The 21170-nt window shown below is 39.1% G+C and overlaps 4 protein-coding genes and 1 pseudogene across 7 annotated transcripts; 2 read left to right on the top strand and 3 right to left on the bottom strand.

Annotated features, from left to right (window-relative positions):
• On the top strand, positions 325 to 3670 carry LOC18791857 (BRCA1-A complex subunit BRE). Its single transcript, XM_007222949.2, has 13 exons — positions 325 to 476; positions 753 to 843; positions 939 to 1131; positions 1234 to 1324; positions 1570 to 1605; positions 1711 to 1809; positions 1919 to 2049; positions 2159 to 2207; positions 2292 to 2381; positions 2461 to 2514; positions 2877 to 2942; positions 3154 to 3251; positions 3332 to 3670. Exons 1-13 carry the CDS (start codon positions 357 to 359, stop codon positions 3396 to 3398), a joined length of 1185 nt encoding a protein of 394 aa, XP_007223011.1. The 5' UTR covers positions 325 to 356; the 3' UTR covers positions 3399 to 3670.
• Positions 4946 to 8024, top strand: LOC18789474 (tubulin beta chain). The gene is made up of 3 exons (XM_007222035.2): positions 4946 to 5665; positions 6702 to 6971; positions 7069 to 8024. The coding sequence occupies exons 1-3, from the start codon at positions 5266 to 5268 to the stop codon at positions 7749 to 7751; spliced, it is 1353 nt and encodes a 450-aa protein (XP_007222097.1). The 5' UTR covers positions 4946 to 5265; the 3' UTR covers positions 7752 to 8024.
• LOC109946834 lies at positions 9286 to 11357 on the bottom strand. 4 transcript variants are annotated; one of them, XM_020555798.1, is made up of 4 exons: positions 10690 to 11357; positions 10409 to 10471; positions 10175 to 10240; positions 9286 to 10070 (listed from the first exon to the last, which is right to left on the bottom strand). In XM_020555798.1, exons 1-4 carry the CDS (start codon positions 11116 to 11118, stop codon positions 9513 to 9515), a joined length of 1116 nt encoding a protein of 371 aa, XP_020411387.1. In that variant the 5' UTR covers positions 11119 to 11357; the 3' UTR covers positions 9286 to 9512. The 4 variants fall into 4 exon arrangements, with proteins under 4 accessions (XP_020411387.1, XP_020411386.1, XP_020411389.1 ...); XM_020555797.1 differs by having other exon boundaries at positions 10175 to 10249; XM_020555800.1 differs by having other exon boundaries at positions 9286 to 10046; positions 10690 to 11346.
• LOC18788611 (nucleolar protein 58) lies at positions 12325 to 15027 on the bottom strand. The gene is made up of 4 exons (XM_007226665.2): positions 14499 to 15027; positions 14170 to 14370; positions 13988 to 14058; positions 12325 to 12976 (listed from the first exon to the last, which is right to left on the bottom strand). Exons 1-4 carry the CDS (start codon positions 14823 to 14825, stop codon positions 12667 to 12669), a joined length of 909 nt encoding a protein of 302 aa, XP_007226727.1. The 5' UTR covers positions 14826 to 15027; the 3' UTR covers positions 12325 to 12666.
• LOC18790208 lies at positions 16787 to 20951 on the bottom strand (annotated as a pseudogene).

Below are 21170 nucleotides of genomic sequence, written 5' to 3' on the forward strand. Positions count from 1 at the left end.
CACAAAACTCGCAAAACAAATACAGAAAGAGTGTGAGCGAGAAAGCGGGAGGGAGGCCATGAGAGTTAGATGGATGGAGACTGCGAGGCCATGCCGATACGATTTAAAGAAGATGGACCGACTCTTTATTAGGGTTTTGAAACTTGCGTATTGCCGATTCTACCCTTTTGATTTGGATCTGGATTTGACGAAATGTTGGGCTAAGCCCAGTTAAGAACTACGCAACCAATTAGGCCTTTAAAGTAAATACTCTAACAACTTCTTGGGCCTGAGGGTTGGGCTTATGTTAACGGTTTAACGCTGCCGTAACTTCCAGTTTTCCTTCTTTCTGATTCAGTTCAGCTGACCCCAGATCAATGCTTTCACAGAGACATACACCGTCTCGCTCTGCAACTACCATGTCTCCGGAGACTGCTCCTCCTCTCATTGCCGCCCAGCTCAACTACCTCCTTAGTCACTTCCCCCTCCTCGTTAAGGTGATGCCCTTCGAAACCCTATCTCTCTGTCTCTTTGCTCATTTGCAATCATGAAAAATCGAATTGCGAGAAACTTAATAGGCGAAAATATCATTTCATTCATTCCGATGAAAATATTTCACTGAAGCATCCTCTTGGACTTCGAAGAACTTTTCTGGGTTCGTGCATCATTTGCCCAGCTGTTATCTCAGCTCCCGTACAATCTAGGGTTTTGTTTCGAGAGTTGAAGAAGAAAAAGATTATTTGGACATTTTCATGATCAATTTTGCTTTACAGATTGAGAATAAGTGGTCTGGCAGCAAATACTACCCCGGAATTCTTGACCGCTTCACCTTAGTCATTTCCTACTGTCTAGACGTTATCAAATGTGAGTGAATCTTTATATATATAGTCTCACATGTAGTTCCCGGTTGATTTATGTTTATTCATTTTCTAAGCATGTGAGGCTTCGATTTGTTGTAGGGGATATTATATTTGATGCAGAGTCTCCAATGGCTGCACCAGATGTTATATTTGGACCTGATGATGAAAATTTTCAGCAGTTTCTTGTATTGCGTGGTGAAGAAGAAGGGGACACAAAGTCTCCTAAGAAATTTTTGAATGATTGGAACAGCAGAGACCCTACACAGCTAATGCTTCTCATTCAAGAACTGAGGTATATGATTTCTCTATAACACAGCACTTTAAACATTTAGATTTCATTTGGGATCACCATAGCTAACTAGTTTCAGTGAAATACTGTTGCTCCATTTTAAAGGGATCAATACATGTCCTTCCAGAAGAAGCGCGTTGCAGAAGTTGATGATGACAGATTGAAGTTTGAAATTAGCACAATTGTTGCTCGTGAGGTATTGTTTCAACTTTGTAATGTATGTATTATTAGACATCTGTTTGCTTGCAAGGGATGAACTAGGAGGACAAAGTTCGTGAGTATCTAGTTTGATGGTCAACATTTAAAGATATTTCATGCTTGTGTGTATATCCTGACAAATGGAACATGAATTTCATCATAACAACCTATCTGTTCTTGTAATATTTTCACTGCCAAATTTGGCAGATAGACATTGTCTTAACTCCTTACACTTTGCTTCAGGGCATTGAGATGCACATGAGTTCTGGAGTTGACAAGGTATTTCTAATTGATAAGAAAAAAACATGTTCAGTGGTGAGTAGAACTTGCCTGTGTAGCTTCTGATTATATATGTGGTCCTTATGCCTCTGAATTTTAGCGTAGCCAGAGGAGGTCAAATTTTCAGTGCCTCTATTGGACATGAACATAAATAAGATGGTGCCTGGGTGTCCCTGGAAACATAAACAAAAGATATACTTGCAGGTTGAGAATCTCTTTCTCTTTCTGCCCCTCAATCATCAAGTTAGCTTTTCCCAGTGTTTACATTTCGTCCAGCACATGTATACAATAATGTGGACTGTGGGTGATGTAGGTTATATATCCTGTTGAGAAAAAATATGTTTCCACTCCATCAGCTCCTCGCTTGAAACTAGTATCTACAACAGAGTTGAAGAGTATATTTTCCATTGATGATGTGAAACTTCCTACATGGTTGAATGGGATGTAAGTTAATTATATATTCAGTCTTCTAAATTATAAGTTCCTAGTCCTTTATACTTGACTAGTATTGGTCCATTATGGTTATTGTTTTTTTGTTTCTTACTTTCCAAAGGTGCATGGCTGAATATCTTCCCCATCTTGAGGAATCTCTTGAGAACCAGGTCAGCTGCATTTGAGTCTATATTTTCCATTTTTGAAGTACAAAATGTTTCATATTTGTAATTATATTTTGCCTTGTTAATAAGGTTTTGGAGGCAGTTTCCTTAATTGATGTTAGAAGGCGCTTTATTGAGGCATTAGCCCTTCAGTTTGGAAGACCGTTGGAAGCTGATCCGGTAGGCATCCTAGGCAATGTAGTTCTCTCTGCAAAGTGATTGAAGCTTTAAGACTAATTGGTCATCTCTAATTGGGCAGGTATTTTGCAGAAAGGCTACATTTCTTGCTGCTTCTGGAGTTTTCACGTTCCTGGTATATATGATCATCACTGCATCATATTGTTTGGAATATTGCTTTAAGCCAAACGTGTGATGGTCCATTGATTAATGGACTTACTTGATCTCTACTATTTTGTTTCTACCTTTCTCATAAGCATTTCGACGACTTCTAGCAGGAAGTCATTTGGATCTATGCCATTTATTGTTGATAGCGAGCTTGCTATTCACAATCTATTTTGTTGTTCTACATTATATGGTGGTACTTTTTGTTGTATGGTGCAAATGGTTTTGGTCTACAATTGGTGTCTTCTTTTCTTCATTTAATACTGCATCCTTCGCACTTTAGTTATCTTCCCATTTTTAGTGACTAAGCTTCTGATAGGTTTGTTTGTATAGGTTCATGTTTTGATTTCAACTCAGTTTCCAAAGCAACAGCCAGAGTTGATGCTTCAAAGTTCACAGGCAAGGATATTTCTCCAAATCCATAAATTTATGAGTATAACAAAGTCAAACCTTAAGTATAAAAAAGAAACAATGTTAAACCTTATACATATAGCTAGTCAAGTATATACGCTACTGCACTTGTGTAGTTTGTTTAATTATTGTTCTTGGTATATATGTTTTTTAGTCATAACTCTTTATTTGATGGGGTTATATTTTTGTAATGATGTAGCATTTCAACTCCCAAGGTGCGCCAATCAAGTCACTGTTTCTAACTGAATACCCTTGGAGCCCAAGATGGGAAATACCATTAATGGCTGAGCGAATTTGGTGAGTTACTTTGTAAATTATTACGTCTTTTGCATCAGTTTTCACGTATGAACATATTGCTGATGGGAATTACTTTGCAGTGACTATTTGACGGATGAGGCTTTGAACTTCAAGAGGTACTGCAATGAACCTCAACTGCAACACTAGCATGTCGTAGAATGCAGCCATTAATGTTCGGTATCCTTGCCGATACAAATCAAGTTGTGTAAAGTTGGTGCATTGGAACTCTTTTGATTCTTGGATATGGGCGTGGATAAAAAAGATTGTCACTTTTGTTAATAACTGAGAAATGAAACGATGATAGTTCTTAATTAATGCTTTGCAGTCACAGATTATGGTCTTGAACTTAGATCAAGATCTAATAGATGACACTAATTCAAAAGGCTAAAATATTTTGTCAGGATTTGAATCGGGTTGAATTGCAACTGTTGGATTTTGATCCGATCCGAACACATGGGTTTTTCAGAGTCGCAATTATTATATTTTTATAAAAAATATTATTAGTCTTGTCAGATTGTCAATGCTTATGCTGGAATATCTTTTCTATTTCGGTGGAATATGGAAATATATCTTGCAAGAGATTGCATATGGGAGGGCAATAATTGAACCGTTTGAGCAGTTTTTGTTATAACAAGAGGAAAAATTTACAATATAATCTAGCAGTAATTTAAAATGCCATCAAATCAAGTAGGAATTTATCAACTAGCTCTTATTTATCCAAATAATTGTATGTTGCGTTTGGTTATTGGGAAATTGGCAGCACATGAAAGAAAGAAATTTTTATTGAGTGCTACTATTTCCACCCACCTGTCCTATTTTCCCATTCACTTTTATTTTCAAAATTTAAAAACAAATTTATCCATTTGTAAAATGACTTTGAAAGACTTAGATTTAAAAATATAAAAAAACACATATTCTCCTTCATCTCTGCCAACCCCAACCCCTCCCTTCTCTCCCTCATCCCGACCAAACCCTCATCCTAACCAAACCCAAACCAAAGTTCCAATTTCCAATTGGGTCCAATACAATTCCATCAGATTTTTCCTCAGTTTCTAAGCTCAAGGACACAAGCTTTCTGTTTCATTTGCTCTTTGTCTTCTTTCTAATTCTAGCATTTCTCTCCGTTATTGTTTTCGTTCAATGGAGAGACGATGAACATTGAGAGCGATTTTCTTTATTTATTTTATTTTTAATAATACTTTACAGAGGATCCCAATTGATTGACAGAGGTTGAAGGTTTGAAGCATGTTTTGAATGATAGTAAGAATAATTTACTTGAATTAATAATTAAAGGATATTTTAGGAATAATGGTGGGTGTAAAAATAGAATTGTGTTTTTTTAAATTTATATGGTGAGTAAGAGGAAGATAAAGTAAATAAAAAAATAAGACTGGAGTTGGAAATAGTAGCACCCTTTTTATTTTGCCAAACGAAAAGAAAGAATTTCGAGCCATTGTTAAAAGTAAAAGAGAAGATAATTGATATTTTTTATGTACTACATCAGGGATGATAAGTCTTAAAACGGTAAAAAGAGGAAAGCACCACAAATACCAGATTTGCTGCGTTGTCTCTTAACAGCCAAACGAGGTCGTAGACAGTAAAAATGAAATCAGCGGATTAATCATGTTATTAGCGGTAAGCAGTTAGACCGTCCCGCGGGAAACATCTGGCGGAGGTGGGGATCAGCGTATTAACGTGCGCACACCATGCCAGCGGGAGCAGGGAGAAAGAGAGAGAAGTTAGTTAGTTTGTCCGTACTCTCTCTGTCTGGCTGTCACATACACAGCAGCAACAGACTAATTCACTAAAAAAATATCACACCCACTATTATTACCTTCGTAACCTCCGAATCTCCCTCTCGCTCTCTCTCTCCCTCCTTCCCCTTCATAATAGGGATTTCAGATAGACTTTCTCCTGTGTCTCCTCTCTCTCATTGATTGGTTTGGGCCATTTCACCAAACGCCCTAACCGGAGATCTCGCTTCGTTTTCGGCCCACTGTAACATCTCGCGACAATGAGAGAGATCTTGCATATCCAAGGAGGCCAATGCGGTAACCAAATCGGCTCCAAGTTCTGGGAAGTCATCTGCGACGAGCACGGCGTTGACCCCACCGGAAGGTACCGTGGAGACGCCAACTCCGATCTTCAACTCGAGAGGATCAACGTCTATTACAATGAGGCTTCCGGCGGCCGGTACGTCCCTCGCGCCGTCCTCATGGATCTTGAACCCGGTACCATGGACAGCATCCGATCCGGTCCGTTCGGCCAGATCTTCCGCCCTGACAACTTCGTCTTCGGCCAGTCCGGTGCCGGCAACAACTGGGCCAAAGGTCATTACACCGAAGGTGCCGAGTTGATCGATTCCGTTCTCGATGTTGTTCGCAAGGAGGCCGAGAATTGTGACTGCCTTCAAGGTACTTTTTATTTCAACTTCGATTTGAAAATGCTCCTGAATCAGATTTTATTTCGCTTTCTGCGAGATTATGTATTGATGCTTGAATATTCAGTGCGTTATCATTTGCTTAAGCTATATGAATTAGTCGTTCAAGATTTAACAATAATCTAATTGCAAAGCTAGGATCGTCAGATCCTTCATCTAAATCTAATTCCAAAGTTAGAAAGTTGCTGAGTGTTTCGTTACAATTTCAATCGGTTAACCCTGCATCAATGCCTTGTGTGATTTCAGTAATTCTGGAATTTGTTGTACTGCATCTCCATTTTTCTTTTTTCTTTTTTGTTTTTTTTGTTTTGTTTTTACACTCCTTGTCCTTTGGCAGAGGATCTAAAGATGAAATTATTCTAATCTTGTCCGTTACTTTTTGTATGATTGTGGATCTGAGATTGGAGGTGAGGTTTCATAGCATTGCCATGTGGTGAACTGTACTGCGTCTCTCGTATTATATTATCGGGTTGATTTTATAAGTATGTCTTTATAATAAGGCTGAGTTGCTTGTGGCCCCTTTTTTTGGTCTCCAGTGGAGACAGATGGAGAAAGCAATCTTATTAATCTGTCTTTTTGCGACTTACATGTAAATTAGCAATTTTATTACTCTTCTTTGCATTATGATTGCCATTTCCCAACAGTTACAATTACCAAACCGACATTGTACTGATTGTTTTACCAATTTAAATGTAGCAGTAAATCTTATATGGCACTCAGAGTTTTTTAGACCTTTTTTTTTGTTTGGCCTTCTCAATGGATTCTCTGTAAGCAGAGAAGTTAAATCTTGTTTTAAAGGTGTTTTGTGATGTAAAGGTCGTTGTACAAGCTGAGCTAAGGCCTTGTAACAGCTTTTATTGTGTGAGTGTGAGTGTGAAGATTAACTTATAGTTTGGATCCCAGTACAAGTAGTGCCCTACTTGTTCCCATTTACACTTCAAATCTCACGTGCCAGTTGTCATTTATATTCTAAATATGCTGATTGAAATCATCTCTTTTATATGGGCCAGGTTTTCAGGTTTGCCACTCACTTGGAGGAGGCACTGGGTCGGGCATGGGAACCCTTCTGATATCAAAGATTAGAGAGGAATACCCAGACAGGATGATGCTGACATTCTCTGTTTTCCCTTCACCAAAGGTCTCAGACACTGTCGTGGAACCATATAATGCCACTCTTTCAGTGCACCAGTTGGTTGAGAATGCTGATGAATGCATGGTTCTTGATAATGAAGCACTTTATGACATTTGCTTCAGGACCCTAAAGCTCAGCACCCCAAGCTGTGAGTCACAAACTACTTCTTTTGCTAATTATATAGTAACACAAAGTATTCTTATAGCAGGGGTTCTAATTTACTTGATTGTATCTCGGGTTTGCAGTTGGAGACCTGAACCATTTGATATCTGCAACCATGAGTGGGGTGACATGCTGCCTAAGGTTCCCTGGGCAGCTGAACTCCGACCTCCGGAAGCTGGCTGTGAATCTGATTCCATTCCCACGTCTTCACTTCTTCATGGTGGGGTTTGCCCCTCTAACTTCTCGTGGGTCCCAACAGTACATCTCCCTCACTGTGCCAGAGCTAACTCAGCAAATGTGGGATGCCAAGAACATGATGTGTGCTGCTGACCCTCGTCACGGACGTTACCTGACAGCCTCAGCAATGTTCAGGGGAAAGATGAGCACCAAGGAGGTGGATGAACAGATGATCAATGTGCAGAACAAGAATTCGTCCTACTTTGTTGAGTGGATTCCTCACAATGTGAAGTCAAGCGTGTGTGATATTCCTCCCAGGGGTTTGAAAATGGCGTCGACTTTTGTGGGCAACTCTACATCGATCCAGGAGATGTTCAGGAGAGTGAGCGAGCAGTTCACAGCCATGTTCCGGCGCAAGGCCTTTTTGCATTGGTACACTGGGGAAGGGATGGACGAGATGGAGTTCACAGAAGCTGAGAGTAACATGAATGATTTGGTTGCCGAGTACCAGCAATACCAAGATGCTACCGTCGAGGATGATGGTGAGTACGAGGAGGAGGACGGTGCTGAAGAGAACTATGAGGACTAAAACCTCTTTGGCAACAAATTACATATTGAGAACCGGAAAAGAGGTTTGACATGAAGGGTACCTTCCTTCATGCTTGTGTACTAGATTGTTATATGTGTTTCAACGTTTTGCTTTATCATTTGTTTCTCTTGCTTCCTTCTGGGTTCTGGTCTCAGCTAATCAAGCTTATCACCCTGCTCGATTGGTCAATATTAGTAGTATATCATCTTGTAAAGACGATATTGTGTGGTTGTTCTTTTTCAAGTATGCAATAAAACTTTCATTTTTGTAACAGCTGGGAGTCCTAGTTTACTAATGCACCAATTCGGATTGAGTTTCATATATTTTTACATGGATGGGTTTATTTAATCAACTTCTTTGACGGGTTTTACCGTGAAATTAGGAAGAATGAGTTGGGTGCACTGTTAAACTGTACTGCTGTCATACGCACAAGCGAAACTTCTTATTCTTTCGACCCAAAAAGAAAAGAAAAAAAAGAAAAAAAAAAAGCGAAACCTCTCATTCTGCTGAGGCTGTAGCCCAACCCATTGAGAAATTGGACTGTAGCCCCTATTACGATTTTTTATTCCGAGTCACCTAGGCCCGGGTCGCGAACCCACCAACCACAAAAGAAACGATAAATACATTTTTGATAAAAAAAATAAACCATGTAAATAAGTAAATAATCCAAATAATATCGAATCACAAAGAACACTAGAAAAGAGAAAAACAAAAAAGGCAGATGATTTTTAAAAACGGAATTTCAGATTATCCCAAAAGATCTATAAGAATTTATATATAAATATCAGCACCCGTCGATCAGATTTATGAAAATTATAAAAACGAAAAGAACAAAAACATATTCGACTAAAACAAATAAAGAAAAAAAGAAGAAGAGGATAGGAAGGAAGGAAAGGCATATTAATATTATGATGCATCAGAGTCATGGAAGTATGAGGTGCAACATCGCTCGCAAGCTTCTCAAACCAAAAGGTAATTCTCGTCATTTGCACCACTATTATTCAATTATCCCGACCCAATACTAATACCAATATTATAGAAATAAGGAAATATTAGAATAGAATTTGACTCTGAAAGGAAAGGACGCAGGATTTCTTAGAAGGAGGAGGCAGGCAGCTGAGGCGTTCTCATCTCAAGTGCAACTATATATATAAAAAGAACAAGAGAAGTAGGGTTCGTTTGTTTGTTTGTTTGGGTAGAAAGGGGTAGAACTGGCATTTCGTCATGTTGTGACGAGTTACAACACGAACCAATCACTACTTCCATCTGTGAGAGTTTGTGCGCATCGAGGACTCCTCATTCCCTAAGGGCAAAACTGTAAAAGTATGGATCATCTCAGATTTGGGCCATTTTCTATGTAAGTATCCGGGCCGGACTAGGCCCACTGCTCCATTCCGTACCTACGTTGTTCCCTTGTATTCAAAAATACGTGAGTGCCTCAACATGTTTAACACAGTTAGCTCACTGATTCACGAGTCACATTTTTAATTTTCACGAAGGAATAATTAACTTGTTCTTTGATTTTGCACCCAGATTAAAATCTCATTATAATAAGCTTCCCCAGTTTATATATAACAGAATTAGATATACATAGAATATACAGATGCTCAAGCCGTGCAAAAAAAAAAGAAAAAAAGATCCTAGTCGTCTTTGCCAGAACCTCAAACCTTTGTTTAAATCAAAAAAATACACCCCAAGTAATAACATTACATGCATTATTATTGGGGGCAAAAAATGAAGAATAACATGTTACATTTCATTTCATCTTAAAGTGGTAGCGAAGCGAGGTCTCTTAAGCCTGCAGTACTCAAGTCTCTTCTGTCTGTTCTGAGCTGCCACAAACCTAGTGCTGTTAACCAAGGTAAGATCGTACGGTTGGGAAGAGCTCATCACGATTGTATTCTTAAAGCAAAGGTTGAGACCACGTGGGCCCACCACATTGTTGTTGCAATTGACCATCCTCATCAATCCACTTGCACTGCCGCCGCTGGATGCCAACGAGATTGAGGAGGGCCCTTGAGTAGAAGAATTAGATGGGTACCCGTACCTCAGATTCTCACAGATTTCTCTTCTTTGAGTTTGAGCCGTCTGATCCATGATGAGCTGCAGTTGATGTTGATAATGCATCACGCTAGGAGGAGGATGAATTTGCTCACGATGTTGTTGATGATACTGATCTTGATTTGCAGCAGCAGCAGCAGCAGCAGCAACAGGGGGAGATTGTTGGGCTGGTTGGCATAATGGCACCACTGCATTATTCAAGCTCGGATCAATTCCCAAACGGGACTCTTCCTCCTGTTTATGGCCAAGTCCCATTAGCTTTAAAAAAGAATAAGAGGGGGTAAGCAAATTAAAGGAAATAAATATTATTAAAGAAAAAGTAAACAAAATCATCAGCGAGAAATTAGCAGAAAAAACAATACCTTCTCTTTCATTGCTTTCAACTCCAAATTAAAATCATTCAGGTCGACATAATGACGCTCCACCTTCTGTAATTCCTTTCCAGTATATCAAAAAGCCAAAGAGCCATGTCAGTTTCAGCATTGGTGAAGAAATTACATAAATAGAAAAAAAAAATAAAAATAAAAGGATAATTAGCACAGTAAAATTTGAGGAAAAAGACAAATAAATGCTAGAAAGAACCAAAAAAGACTCACCAATTGCACCGATTCTTTCTCCTCAGTCAGTTCGTCTATAATCTTACTCCATTCCTCCCTCTTCTGCACAATGAAGAACAACAAAAATAATGGAATATCAGAAAACAGTCAAAGAAAAAAAAACCGTAATCGGGAAAAAATAAAAGAAAAAAAGCGACAGAACCCAGTTGTCAGAATTGCCAGAGAAGCAAAACCTATATCACAAAAAATACAACAAAATAAAAAGAAGAAGATAAAGGATGTAGAAGGGAAAGACTCGAAATAGAGAATAAAAGACTTACCCTTTTACCGAGAACTCTTCTTCTCAATTGCTGAGGCTTGTCGTCGGATTCACTGGGCTCGAAGGAGAGCGGCGTATCAGGGCTCGAAGTTTCAACCTTAATAGCATTAGAGAGAAGTGGTACAGGACTCTTGGCCAAAGACTTGGGAGTAAAACAACACCGTAGTAGTTTACTCCAACACGGTGGCAGACCAAGATGACGCAGGCGCTGCAGAGTTGAGGCGTGGTCGTTTTTCACAGCAAGTGCAGATCTCTTGCTTTTACATCCCCAGCCGAGCGAGAGTGGAATTGGAAGAGGAGACTCAAATTGGTAGATCATATCAGGAAGCTGAAGCAAGATATCAGCGACCTCCATCTCACTCACACTGGGGTTTGGAGAACAAGGGAAGAGTTCCCTCTGTTCCATAACCATTGTTTCGCTCTGTTCCATTGCGATTTCTATCTCTTTCACTTTGTTTCTTCAATTGAAGGTTTTGAAATATTCTTGGGCAGGCTTTGCAGCCAACAGCACATATAAATATACGCAGACCAATTACCACAAGAGAGCACAGACAACAGCGGCGTTGAGAGAAAAAATAGAGGATTTAATGAGACGAGAGAGAGAGAGAGAGAGAGAGAGAGAGAGAGAAAGCGAGCAGAGCGAGTTGCTTGGAGACGGGGTTCTTTTCTTTTGTGTTTATAAAGGAAAACGAGAGAAAAAATCCTTTAGGAGGTAGTAGAGTGTGACACGTGTCGAGTATATAGAGATTGAGGTTAAGCCTAGGGTTTACGGCCTTTTTCGATTTGATGTAGAGAACGTGTCAAGCAGCAGTTGAAGTAGTAAGAGAATGGCAAGACTGAAAATATTGCTTTCCATATAGCTTTTCCAGAAACACGGTGACAAAGGAATTGAGGGGATTAGGAATTAATTTTGCTTGACCTTTTTTAGGGTTTTTCCTAGCTGGAGTTGGTTTAACGACCGGGCGTGGGTGGTAACCAAGACAACTCCTAGTCCTCCTACCAGGACTATTTTTATTTTTATTCACCTTTTCCTCTAGTATTTTGTCCCATAAACACACAAAATTGTTAGTTAACTTCTTTTAATTGAAGCTATGTCCCTAGATTGTATTTTATTTTATGCACTTCACATGCATTTTCCTCTAGTATTTAATTTTTTTTTTTTTTTTTTTTGCCTAAACCAGCCTGACCCTAAGTTTTATGGAACTAATCGAATCTCGACCCTAGACCACTTGGGCCCTGTGGAAATTTTATTTTCCGATGATACCCAATGGACTGAAACCGTAAGCCCATGAACTTCTCAACCAAACAAAAGCAATGGGTGGTTGTTTGGCTAATAATCCCTGATAGCATTCATTGGCATCCTCCAGAGAATCGGTGCGCTGTTTGATTAAAAAGGCCAAGAGAGCCGGTTGCATTTTGCAATATACGCTGGGATATTCAAGATCATATATTTTTTTTGTAGCTGTAGGACATTGTCTCATCTCATGGATTCCGTTACTTCCGGCCCAAGCAAAAACAACACACAAAAACTGAATATAAGAGCATTAATGATATTATGACCACACACAAAAAGAGCATTAATGATAATTATACGATATTAAATGAGAACGAGAGGAATTATGAACAATTTCATATATTTCCAAATTTGACTCCTCAATGCCTCTCTTTTTTTCTTCTTTTTTTCTTTTCAGGTCAGCAGCAGTTGACATTCATATGGTAAATAAATAAATAAAGAAAGAAGCAATTTCGGTTAAGTGTATAATTATGACTCTGGTAAAGATCCAAATAAAAGAACGATTAGACATGATCCCTTCATTGCCACAGGCGAGTTGGTTGGGCCAACATTCAGTCCAGTTAAAAGTTGCCATCAATTGACCAGTATTGGTCACCATGAATGAGCTAAATCACATAATCAGAATGCCACCAAATAATAGCAGAAGAAAGGTGAAGTGCTGTGATTTGTTAACCAGAAATACAACTAAGCTGCTTGCCTTTTCTTCTTTAGCCTGGTGGACAACGCAAAGTCATCATCAGAGTCACTCTCTGAGCTTCTATCTTCATTCTTCCGCTTCTTAGATTGCGTAGATGCATCTTTGGAGACCGTTGACTTCTTTTGATTTGAAGGCACTGGGGTTGATGGTTTCTTGACAGTAACTGACTGTGTGCTCTTCTTTACAGAAGCTACAGCTTTCATTGGAGAACCGAGATTTTGCTGCTGACTCCTCTTCTGCTTCTTCTCAAACACTCTCTTTGCCTCCTCTTTAGATAGCAAACCACACTCCATCAGCCTGAATTCAAATTGAAAATTTGAAATGCATGCTTATACAGAAGCAACCAAGCACTAATTATAATTGGTCAGTTCATGCCTGCTAGAGTTGTAGAATGGGCAATACTTAAAAAGCACGATACTCCCACCATTGCATGATATGGGAGGATACACACTCTTACCCACATTATGGAGAGGAGCATCTTCCCATTTAGAATCCGCAACCTTTGCAACGTTGCAAAGATCAAACCTTACCAATTGCAGTCAAGGCTCGCCCTCTTTACTTCTTTTTATTAAGATCCGCTAATGGAAAACATGCATTTACAAAACAGGCAAACTGGGAAGAAAAACATAACATTTTTATGTGTATTTTACCAGTATAAAACCATAACACTATCCAAGGCATGGTCTCTAAGAGACAACTAACCAAAAAGCAGACTTCAAACTGTCAATAGCAAGCTATAACAAACCTAAGTGCCCTATTCTAGCATGCACCAAGATAAACATGTCCATACTAAACAACAAGGCACAAGGTACAAGGTTGAATGGTAGGTACATTTAGACTTTTCTATTATTTTTATTCATGAACATCCCATAGAAGACAACAATATGTATCATTTGCTTCGAATTTCAACTCCCATATCATAATTATACATGCAGCTTTATAGACTGAAAGAGTTGCCAACCAAGTAGGCCAGTTGCATGATCAGACAGACATACGCAGGTGATTCAAAGCCAGCGCTTTGATGCACACTGCGGAGGCCAGGCAAGCGGCATAGTGGCGACTATATAACTAGCTATCAGAAAATATTAGTTGGCATAATAAAACACAGTTCCAAATAAATTATATAGCCTGGAAACAAGCCGAAGCATAAGGCAGCTCAAACAGCACTTCCCCTAATATTTAAGGCTCCATTTCAACTTCCACTTCTCCTAATATTTTATAAGAACCTAACAGAATGTAACATCTACACAGTAATTCAGCAAGCAAAAACAGTGTTGCAATCAAACAAATGGGAGAGCAAACACTCACCAGAACTGTGCCATTTCGCTTTTGGGAACTTGCTCATAAAGCGTCTCATAAAAAATCCTAAGTGGGTCTCTCTGAATTCCAAAATACAACACAAGAATCACCTAAGAATCCCGAAGCAACAAAAAGGGAGAAAAGAAACTACATTAACAAGAAAGAGAAAGGAGAAAACCGGGACAGTGTACCTCATCGGGAGGGTCTCGCTTCTGACCAGGCAAATCATAAACCTTCTTCTCCTTCTTCTCCCTCTTCTTCAGCTCTGTTGTAGCATCTGGCACCTTCTTCTCCTTCTTCTTCTGCTCTTGTATAACCTCTGAACCCTTCTTCTTCTTCTTCTTCTCTTCCTCCTCCTCCTCCTCCATTTTCTTTGTCCTCGTCTTCAATTCCTTCATCCCCATCCCATAACACAAAGAAAATCACAAGAACCCAAATACCCGCCTTCATCAGTAAAATTCAGAGTCACCGCATTTTAAAAAAACGAAATTTATAAAAAGATAAATAAAGTGACAGAAACCTTATCGGGCATAGCATTGGAACTCCTTTTAGCATTGGAACCCCGTTCATCCTCACTGTCGTTGTTCTTCTCTTCCTTCTTAACTCTAGGTTCTTGTTTGGGCTTAGCCTTAGTGGGTTTATCAGAATCATTATCGAGCTGCTCTTCTTTCTTCACCTTGGCTTCTCTTGCCGCAGATGTGGAATTCCCATTCGCATTGTTCATAATTTTTGTGGATTTCTTCTTGTGGTTGAGCATTATTGTACCCAAGCTCATCTTATCGTCCTCCTCTTCCTCTTTAACTTCCCTCTGCACCTTCACGGGCTTCGCATCCTCCTCCGAAGGCATGTTTCAGCTTTCCCAGTGTATGAGAAATTGGCACCCAAAAACACAAAAGAAAATCGGAGTGAGGGGAGGACGATGGGTGTGAAATTTCGAACTTCGAAAAGGGAAAAGCCCTCCGTTTTCACGGAGTTTTCGAGTTTTGAACGTTTCGGGAAACATTTGAAACCCTAGTGCAAAAAGGAAACATCGGACCGGATACGGAAATCCATGAGAGTGGGCGTACTCTTTATGATAAAGGCTTGGATGTCTAATGGGCTAAACGAAGCCCAACTCATGTTAGCCCATACTTAAATCTTGTATATTGTAGGCCTAATCCTAGCCCATCTATTACAAGAAGCAAATGTAGGTAGGTCAATTAGTCAAGATAGAGTACCTGCCTTTTTGTATATGAGTTCGAACCTTATTCCGATACATTAGAATAATTTAGAATATCGCAATTGCAACCAAAAAAAAAGGATTCTATTATAAGAAGAGAACGATCTGTATAACACTCAAATAAATAAATATGGGTTGAATAATTAATAAATAAGTAGACGTGTTATTATACTATCAGTGGATAAGTTGTGTTAACGATCGTCATTTCTGATGAATTTCCCGTTATCATGTGTACAAGTTAGTATAGTATATGATCTATATATGTATCACGCACAGCAGAAGTAGATACACCATATCCAAACCTTCCATGATGATGAATATTTGCCATCAACGAAGAAGGCATATATTCTTTCCCTGTATATGCGTGCTTTTTTATATACAAAAATAATGATATGAAAAAAGTTTAACATTTTGGTATCAATCCAGACTCGGTGGGCAATTGACAATTTGACATGTATCGAAAAAGAATGAAAAGAAAAGGTCGGTTACTCGGTGGGAGATAGAGTCTAGAGCCGAGAATTTATGCCAAAGCTAAACACAAATCAATCAAATGAAATGAGACCAGACCTTAGACCTACCATATATCCTTTGGGAAAAAGTTGAGCTCTATTTCCCATAATACCTGCATATCGTCTTAGTGTCTTCATCACCCTCACCAGTCAGTGCCCCTTCTATATAATATATACACACACGCATATTATTATCACTCGCAGAAGAATACACAGAGACACAGAGAGACAGAGAAAGAGATGGGTTGGTTATTGAGTGAAAGAAGGGGAAGGAAGCAGGGGTGGATGGAGGAGAGCCTAGCCTCCCTATCCGCACCTCCTTCGCCTCTGTTGGCACTCGTCGTCATCGTCTTGGTGTTATTAATGTTTTCATCGTACACCAGCTACAGGTCACAGATGGAGAAAACTAAGGTCGGGTTTCATATATTTCTCTTGTTTCTGCCCGTTATGTTGATCTTTTTGGCTCACTCTTTGATTAAGTACGGGAGCTTTCCGGTGCTGAGTCCGAAGACCAAGGAGAGGGTGGTTCATCAACCTGAAGGGTCAGCGTCGCCTTGGGGCGTGGCTATGTTTCTGGTGCTTTTGCTCGTCTTGCTCTGTTATCGGTCTTCTTTTCAATCCAACTGGTGGCCTCACTGGCGTTCTTATTGACCATCAAACTAGTTTTTCAGTCTTCATAACCAACCATCATCATGTACATGTAACTTATCGTCGTCGTGTTATTTTTACTGGAATTTATTTAGTTCGTGATCCTGGTGTGTTACTAGTTAATGACAAATGAATCATATCTTAAAAGAGTTTGTGATATTCCATATTTATCAGCTCTTAATCAAACTAGTTTGTGCTATATTTCTATTTTGATCATGGAAATGAAAATTTATTGGTGACATGCTAAAGATGGACTCATATTCACACCGATTGATGCTCAAGTAAGAGCCGAGTCGACCATCACGTTTTAGATTCTGGAGTCATTCTATAGTGAGGGCCTTCGATGAGGTTCTATCTCTTTGATTCAACGACTAATCAATTTGATCAAACGGTTAAGAGATAGAGCTTCATCTAAGGGCAAGTATAACCGAGAGTAAACGAAACGAAAGGGTATAAAATCTTGTACACAAGTCATTAAAATCTTTCGATTGGTCATTTTGATTGAGGTAAAGGGGCCTTCATAGAATTAGTATAAAACAGAGATAACTAAACTAGCACAATCATTTCATGCAGTCGCTTTGGTGTGGGCAAACCGCTGTGAAGATGTTGGTAGCTCCACTTGCTCAATTGTTTTCTGCTTCTTTCTAGCCAGTTGTTCTTCCTCCTTCATTTGTTGCTCCAAGAAAGGCCTCTTGGCATTTGCAATGATCTCCTCCGTCGTCGTCGTCCTCTTACTCGGCTTATTCCTCCCCTTGGTTTTCTTCTTTAGGACAGTGCCCTTGACAGCTTCAATCTCAACCTCTTTCTCTTGCTTTGTCGGTTTCTCTTTCTTCCTCTAAGGCTTCACTGTGCCGATCTTTGCGGGATCCAACATAATTGTCTCAGGCGGCAGCTTATCAAGCAGAGAGTGCACTTCCCTCTCACTTCTATGTTTAGATGTTTCAAATGGATTTGCCACCCAGGAATCAAAGTTCGGTTCCCCACAACCAGGAATCAGAATACTGGACCAACCCATGGAGTGCCCTATGTCTAGAACATCTTCACACGGCCGAAACAACAACTTTTCTATTTGGTAACCTTTAACCATTCGATGGTTCATATATGTCTTGTAGTTCTGAGTCCCGTGCAAATCTCTCAGGATTTGTACAGATGATCCACAGCCCAGACAAGCTAGAAGAACCTTCCGACTGAAATCCAAAGTCTTTGGCTGCCCCGGTAAAGTTTGGAGTGCTTCATCCTCAAGTTTCCTCAAGTCCCAAAGCTTAATTTTATTCTCTTTTCCAGCTGTGGCCATGAGATGGCCATTCGGGTGGAATGCATTGCCGAGAGGGGGGCCCTGTGACACAGCCTTTTCAGAAGAGGAGCAGAGCTTGTAGGCTTCCACATGGAAACTGTACCAAGTGAATGACCCAAAGCAACAACCCCATTGTAGGGGTTCACCTGCATCACATCAGCACGGCCTAAGCCAGTTCTGTAACTACCTACCATCTCACCCATTGTTACATCTTGATAATGAAGCTGCCCAAAATTGTTTATTGAAGCCAAGAGGAAGTGGGTTTTCAGAAATTGAAGCCTTAAAACTGCACCATGTTCCTACATGATAAGAAATGTGTATAACTTCAGTTCAATATTGAAGCATCTCAAGATAACTAACAAACGAAAAAATGCATCAATCTAAAATACAGCTGTTGTGTCAGACCATCACCAATCTATCTGGAGAGCTTTAGAAAGAAACTAAAAAAATAATTTATTAGAGTAATTGGTAGTGCGTTACGGACAGGTAAAGCCTTTAGAATGTTTGCAGGATTGTGAGCCAGTAATTAATCTAAAAGACACAACCTATTTAATGCAGTACGCTAACCTTTAAGCAATGAAGTTCAGTGCCATCCCGGTTATAAATATATGGATAACTGCCAGGAATGAGAACGTTAGCCATACTAAATAAGATAAAACAGTACTACATGTCAATTCAAAGTAGACTGAGCAGGTTTTAGTAAAATCTGGAGGTATCATCCATGTTTCCAAACAAACTATGTAAAATGGGGAGCAAATCAACATAACATTTCCAACTACTAAAAGAAATACATAATCAACCCTGTAAATGTCAAAATATTTACAAAACAGAACTTAAGTACCGCATACAGTTTTATACTTTTTCTGGACTGCAGCAAAGAACGACTCATTGTGTAGGAACACCACATCACATACTGTTTCCCTAACCTGAACATCATCAGTTAGCTAATCAGCCCAATGTTCCAGTCAAACACTGAAGTTCAAATAAAACAAGGACCCAGCATTCCAGCACATCATTTAGAAAAGCGGAAATTGTACTGATACCACCTAATCTTTTAGGTTTACAACCCAAAATTAATTTTATAGTATTGCTTTCAAGTCTCTCTCCCATGAAATTTCTATACAAAGTTTGGCATCTTATCAAGGGCACTGAATTCACAACTAGTATATTCAAACTTCACATATGAAGATTAGGACGAGTGAATATGGCTGCAAGAAGCACGTCTAACTCAATATAGAGACGAACAGTTTTGCGTGAAATAAGGTCACAGCATCAGACCAAAACTGTATCACTACTTAGTATCATTTCTATTGTTTGACTATTATATTTCACATTCAAACAATAGCCATGGCCCTTGAGTCCGCAGACTGCCATATGGCGACCACTTGATGTGAAATCCAACGTGTATGGACCGAGATCTGCAGATGAAAGTTAAGATTCAGGGATAAACATTAGAGTAAGGTCAGGCAGGCCAGAAATGAACATTCTAGGCAAAGTTAATCTAGACAATATACTGAATAATTTGAGCTCAAGTGTCAACATCTTCGGGTTTTTACAAACTAAATGATGCAAGGATTTTGCTTATAAGAAATAGAAATAGCAGTTCAACCCCCTTGAATCTTTATCTCAACAAATCCACCACCCAATAAGTCAGTCTTTTCACCCAGGTATCAATAGTCTTACTGAAAATCCTGTCATTGGAGAGGAGAATTCCAGTTTTCCTTTTCATTTCACACAAAATTAGTTTTTCTTAGCCCAGCTGAATCAGATTTGCATAAGTGATATGAGAAAGCCACAAATCCAGCTATATAAGACATGCAGGCTTTTAAGTACAATAAGGGAAATAGTAAAGCTTCACTGCAAGATTCTGAGTGACTAAACAATCATTAGAAATCAATTAAAAAAAAGTTAGGTATCAACCTGGTAGGACGATATCATATTGATTCCTTGAGCTTGATACATCTACTTCACGAGCAATTGATTCTTGTTTCATCCTCCACGTCTTCTCCGTGCCTTCAGCCTCCAAATAACCTCCCTCACTTGGCAGAAGCCACTGATAATTTGGATTACAAATGAAAAAAAAAAAAAAATTCACATATATTTTATCACATGTACTAAAATAACAGGACAATATTTGTGTTAGTGTCAAGCAATGGTAAATCAAACCCCACTAACTTATGTCTGGGTTGAGTCATGTTATCATGCCACTGCCACCCATACTGAATATCACACTAAACAAAAATTCACCTTCTCAGCCTTAGCAGCAGCTTGTGCGGATTTTCCATATAATTCTTCTCTAATAGCAAGTTGACCCTACAACTTTTTATCTTGCAAGCCCTGCAAACATTGGGAAAGCATGATGCAGTGTCAAGTAAACAAGTTCCATGAAAACTCAAATTCCTGATGTCTACCTCCAAATTAGTTTCGCTTCCTCTAAGAAACTTCTTCACGCTCACATCAAGCCCATCAGGTATCTTCTCCTGAAAATTAAGATATTTCCCATTTATTCTGTAATTTTGTAACAAAAGTGACAAGATTACAGCCCAGATTGCCAAAATGATGAGGCATAACGCAAGTTTTTAACTAGAAAAAAAAGTTACAGAACATATGAGAATTTCACACATTTCAAAAGTACCGCAGCTAAAAGGCTAAATGTGGCCATAGAGCAGGAGGCCGTATCAGGGTTCAGTTAAAGAAGTAGAATAATCAAAACGAAATGCAAAAACATTAACAATATAACATCAAATGACATGAACACATGTCTATGAGATGAGATTGAACAGCAAGTGACTACAAGCCAATACAACAGAAAGTAATGCGTACCAGTTCGGTTGGAGGTAGAATAGTGCCATCACCATCTTGTTTCACACCCATCTTGCTTAATCCAGTTTAGTATCCTTCAAATGCAAAATGGCCAGAAACTTGATGAGCAATGCAGCCCAACTAAAATATCTATATTCTTGGGCACTGATATAAACAAGCCAACCAAATACATAGTTCTACTTAATTTTAATCGGTGAACTGAGTTTGAGATAATCAAGCTTTGCAACTTTTTAGAGCACCAAAAGAATACAAAACACGACACACAGTGACACAAACACAATCACAGAATGCGCTTGCAAAACATATATACCCAAAAACACAAAAACAAAAGAAAATATAAAAGTGAGTACCATATATTATCGAAATACCTCTATAGCTATAATTTAGTTGGTATCGTTGTTTGTCGGAGAAAGAGAGCCTTTTGATGCGTCTGGGTAGATAATCAGAAAAATACAGAAGCTTTGTTATATCCCTCGACGGACAAGGGTTTTACGGGGAGAGGAGAGGTTTTACTGAAAAAAATATATATTTAATGAATGAATGAAAAGAGAATAAAGGTGGAGCCCATGGCCCAGTCCAAACTCGCCTGCGTGTGGAAGAGCATTTTCACTCATTTGCCATACTATTCACGTGGATAGTGGCAGTCATTGCAAAAAGCTTGTTGTGTTTCCATTCATTGCAAAACGCTATTTGTGTTTC

This window comes from Prunus persica, chromosome G1 (assembly GCF_000346465.2).
Source record: "Prunus persica cultivar Lovell chromosome G1, Prunus_persica_NCBIv2, whole genome shotgun sequence".
In the NCBI taxonomy this organism is placed as follows: Eukaryota; Viridiplantae; Streptophyta; class Magnoliopsida; order Rosales; family Rosaceae; genus Prunus; species Prunus persica.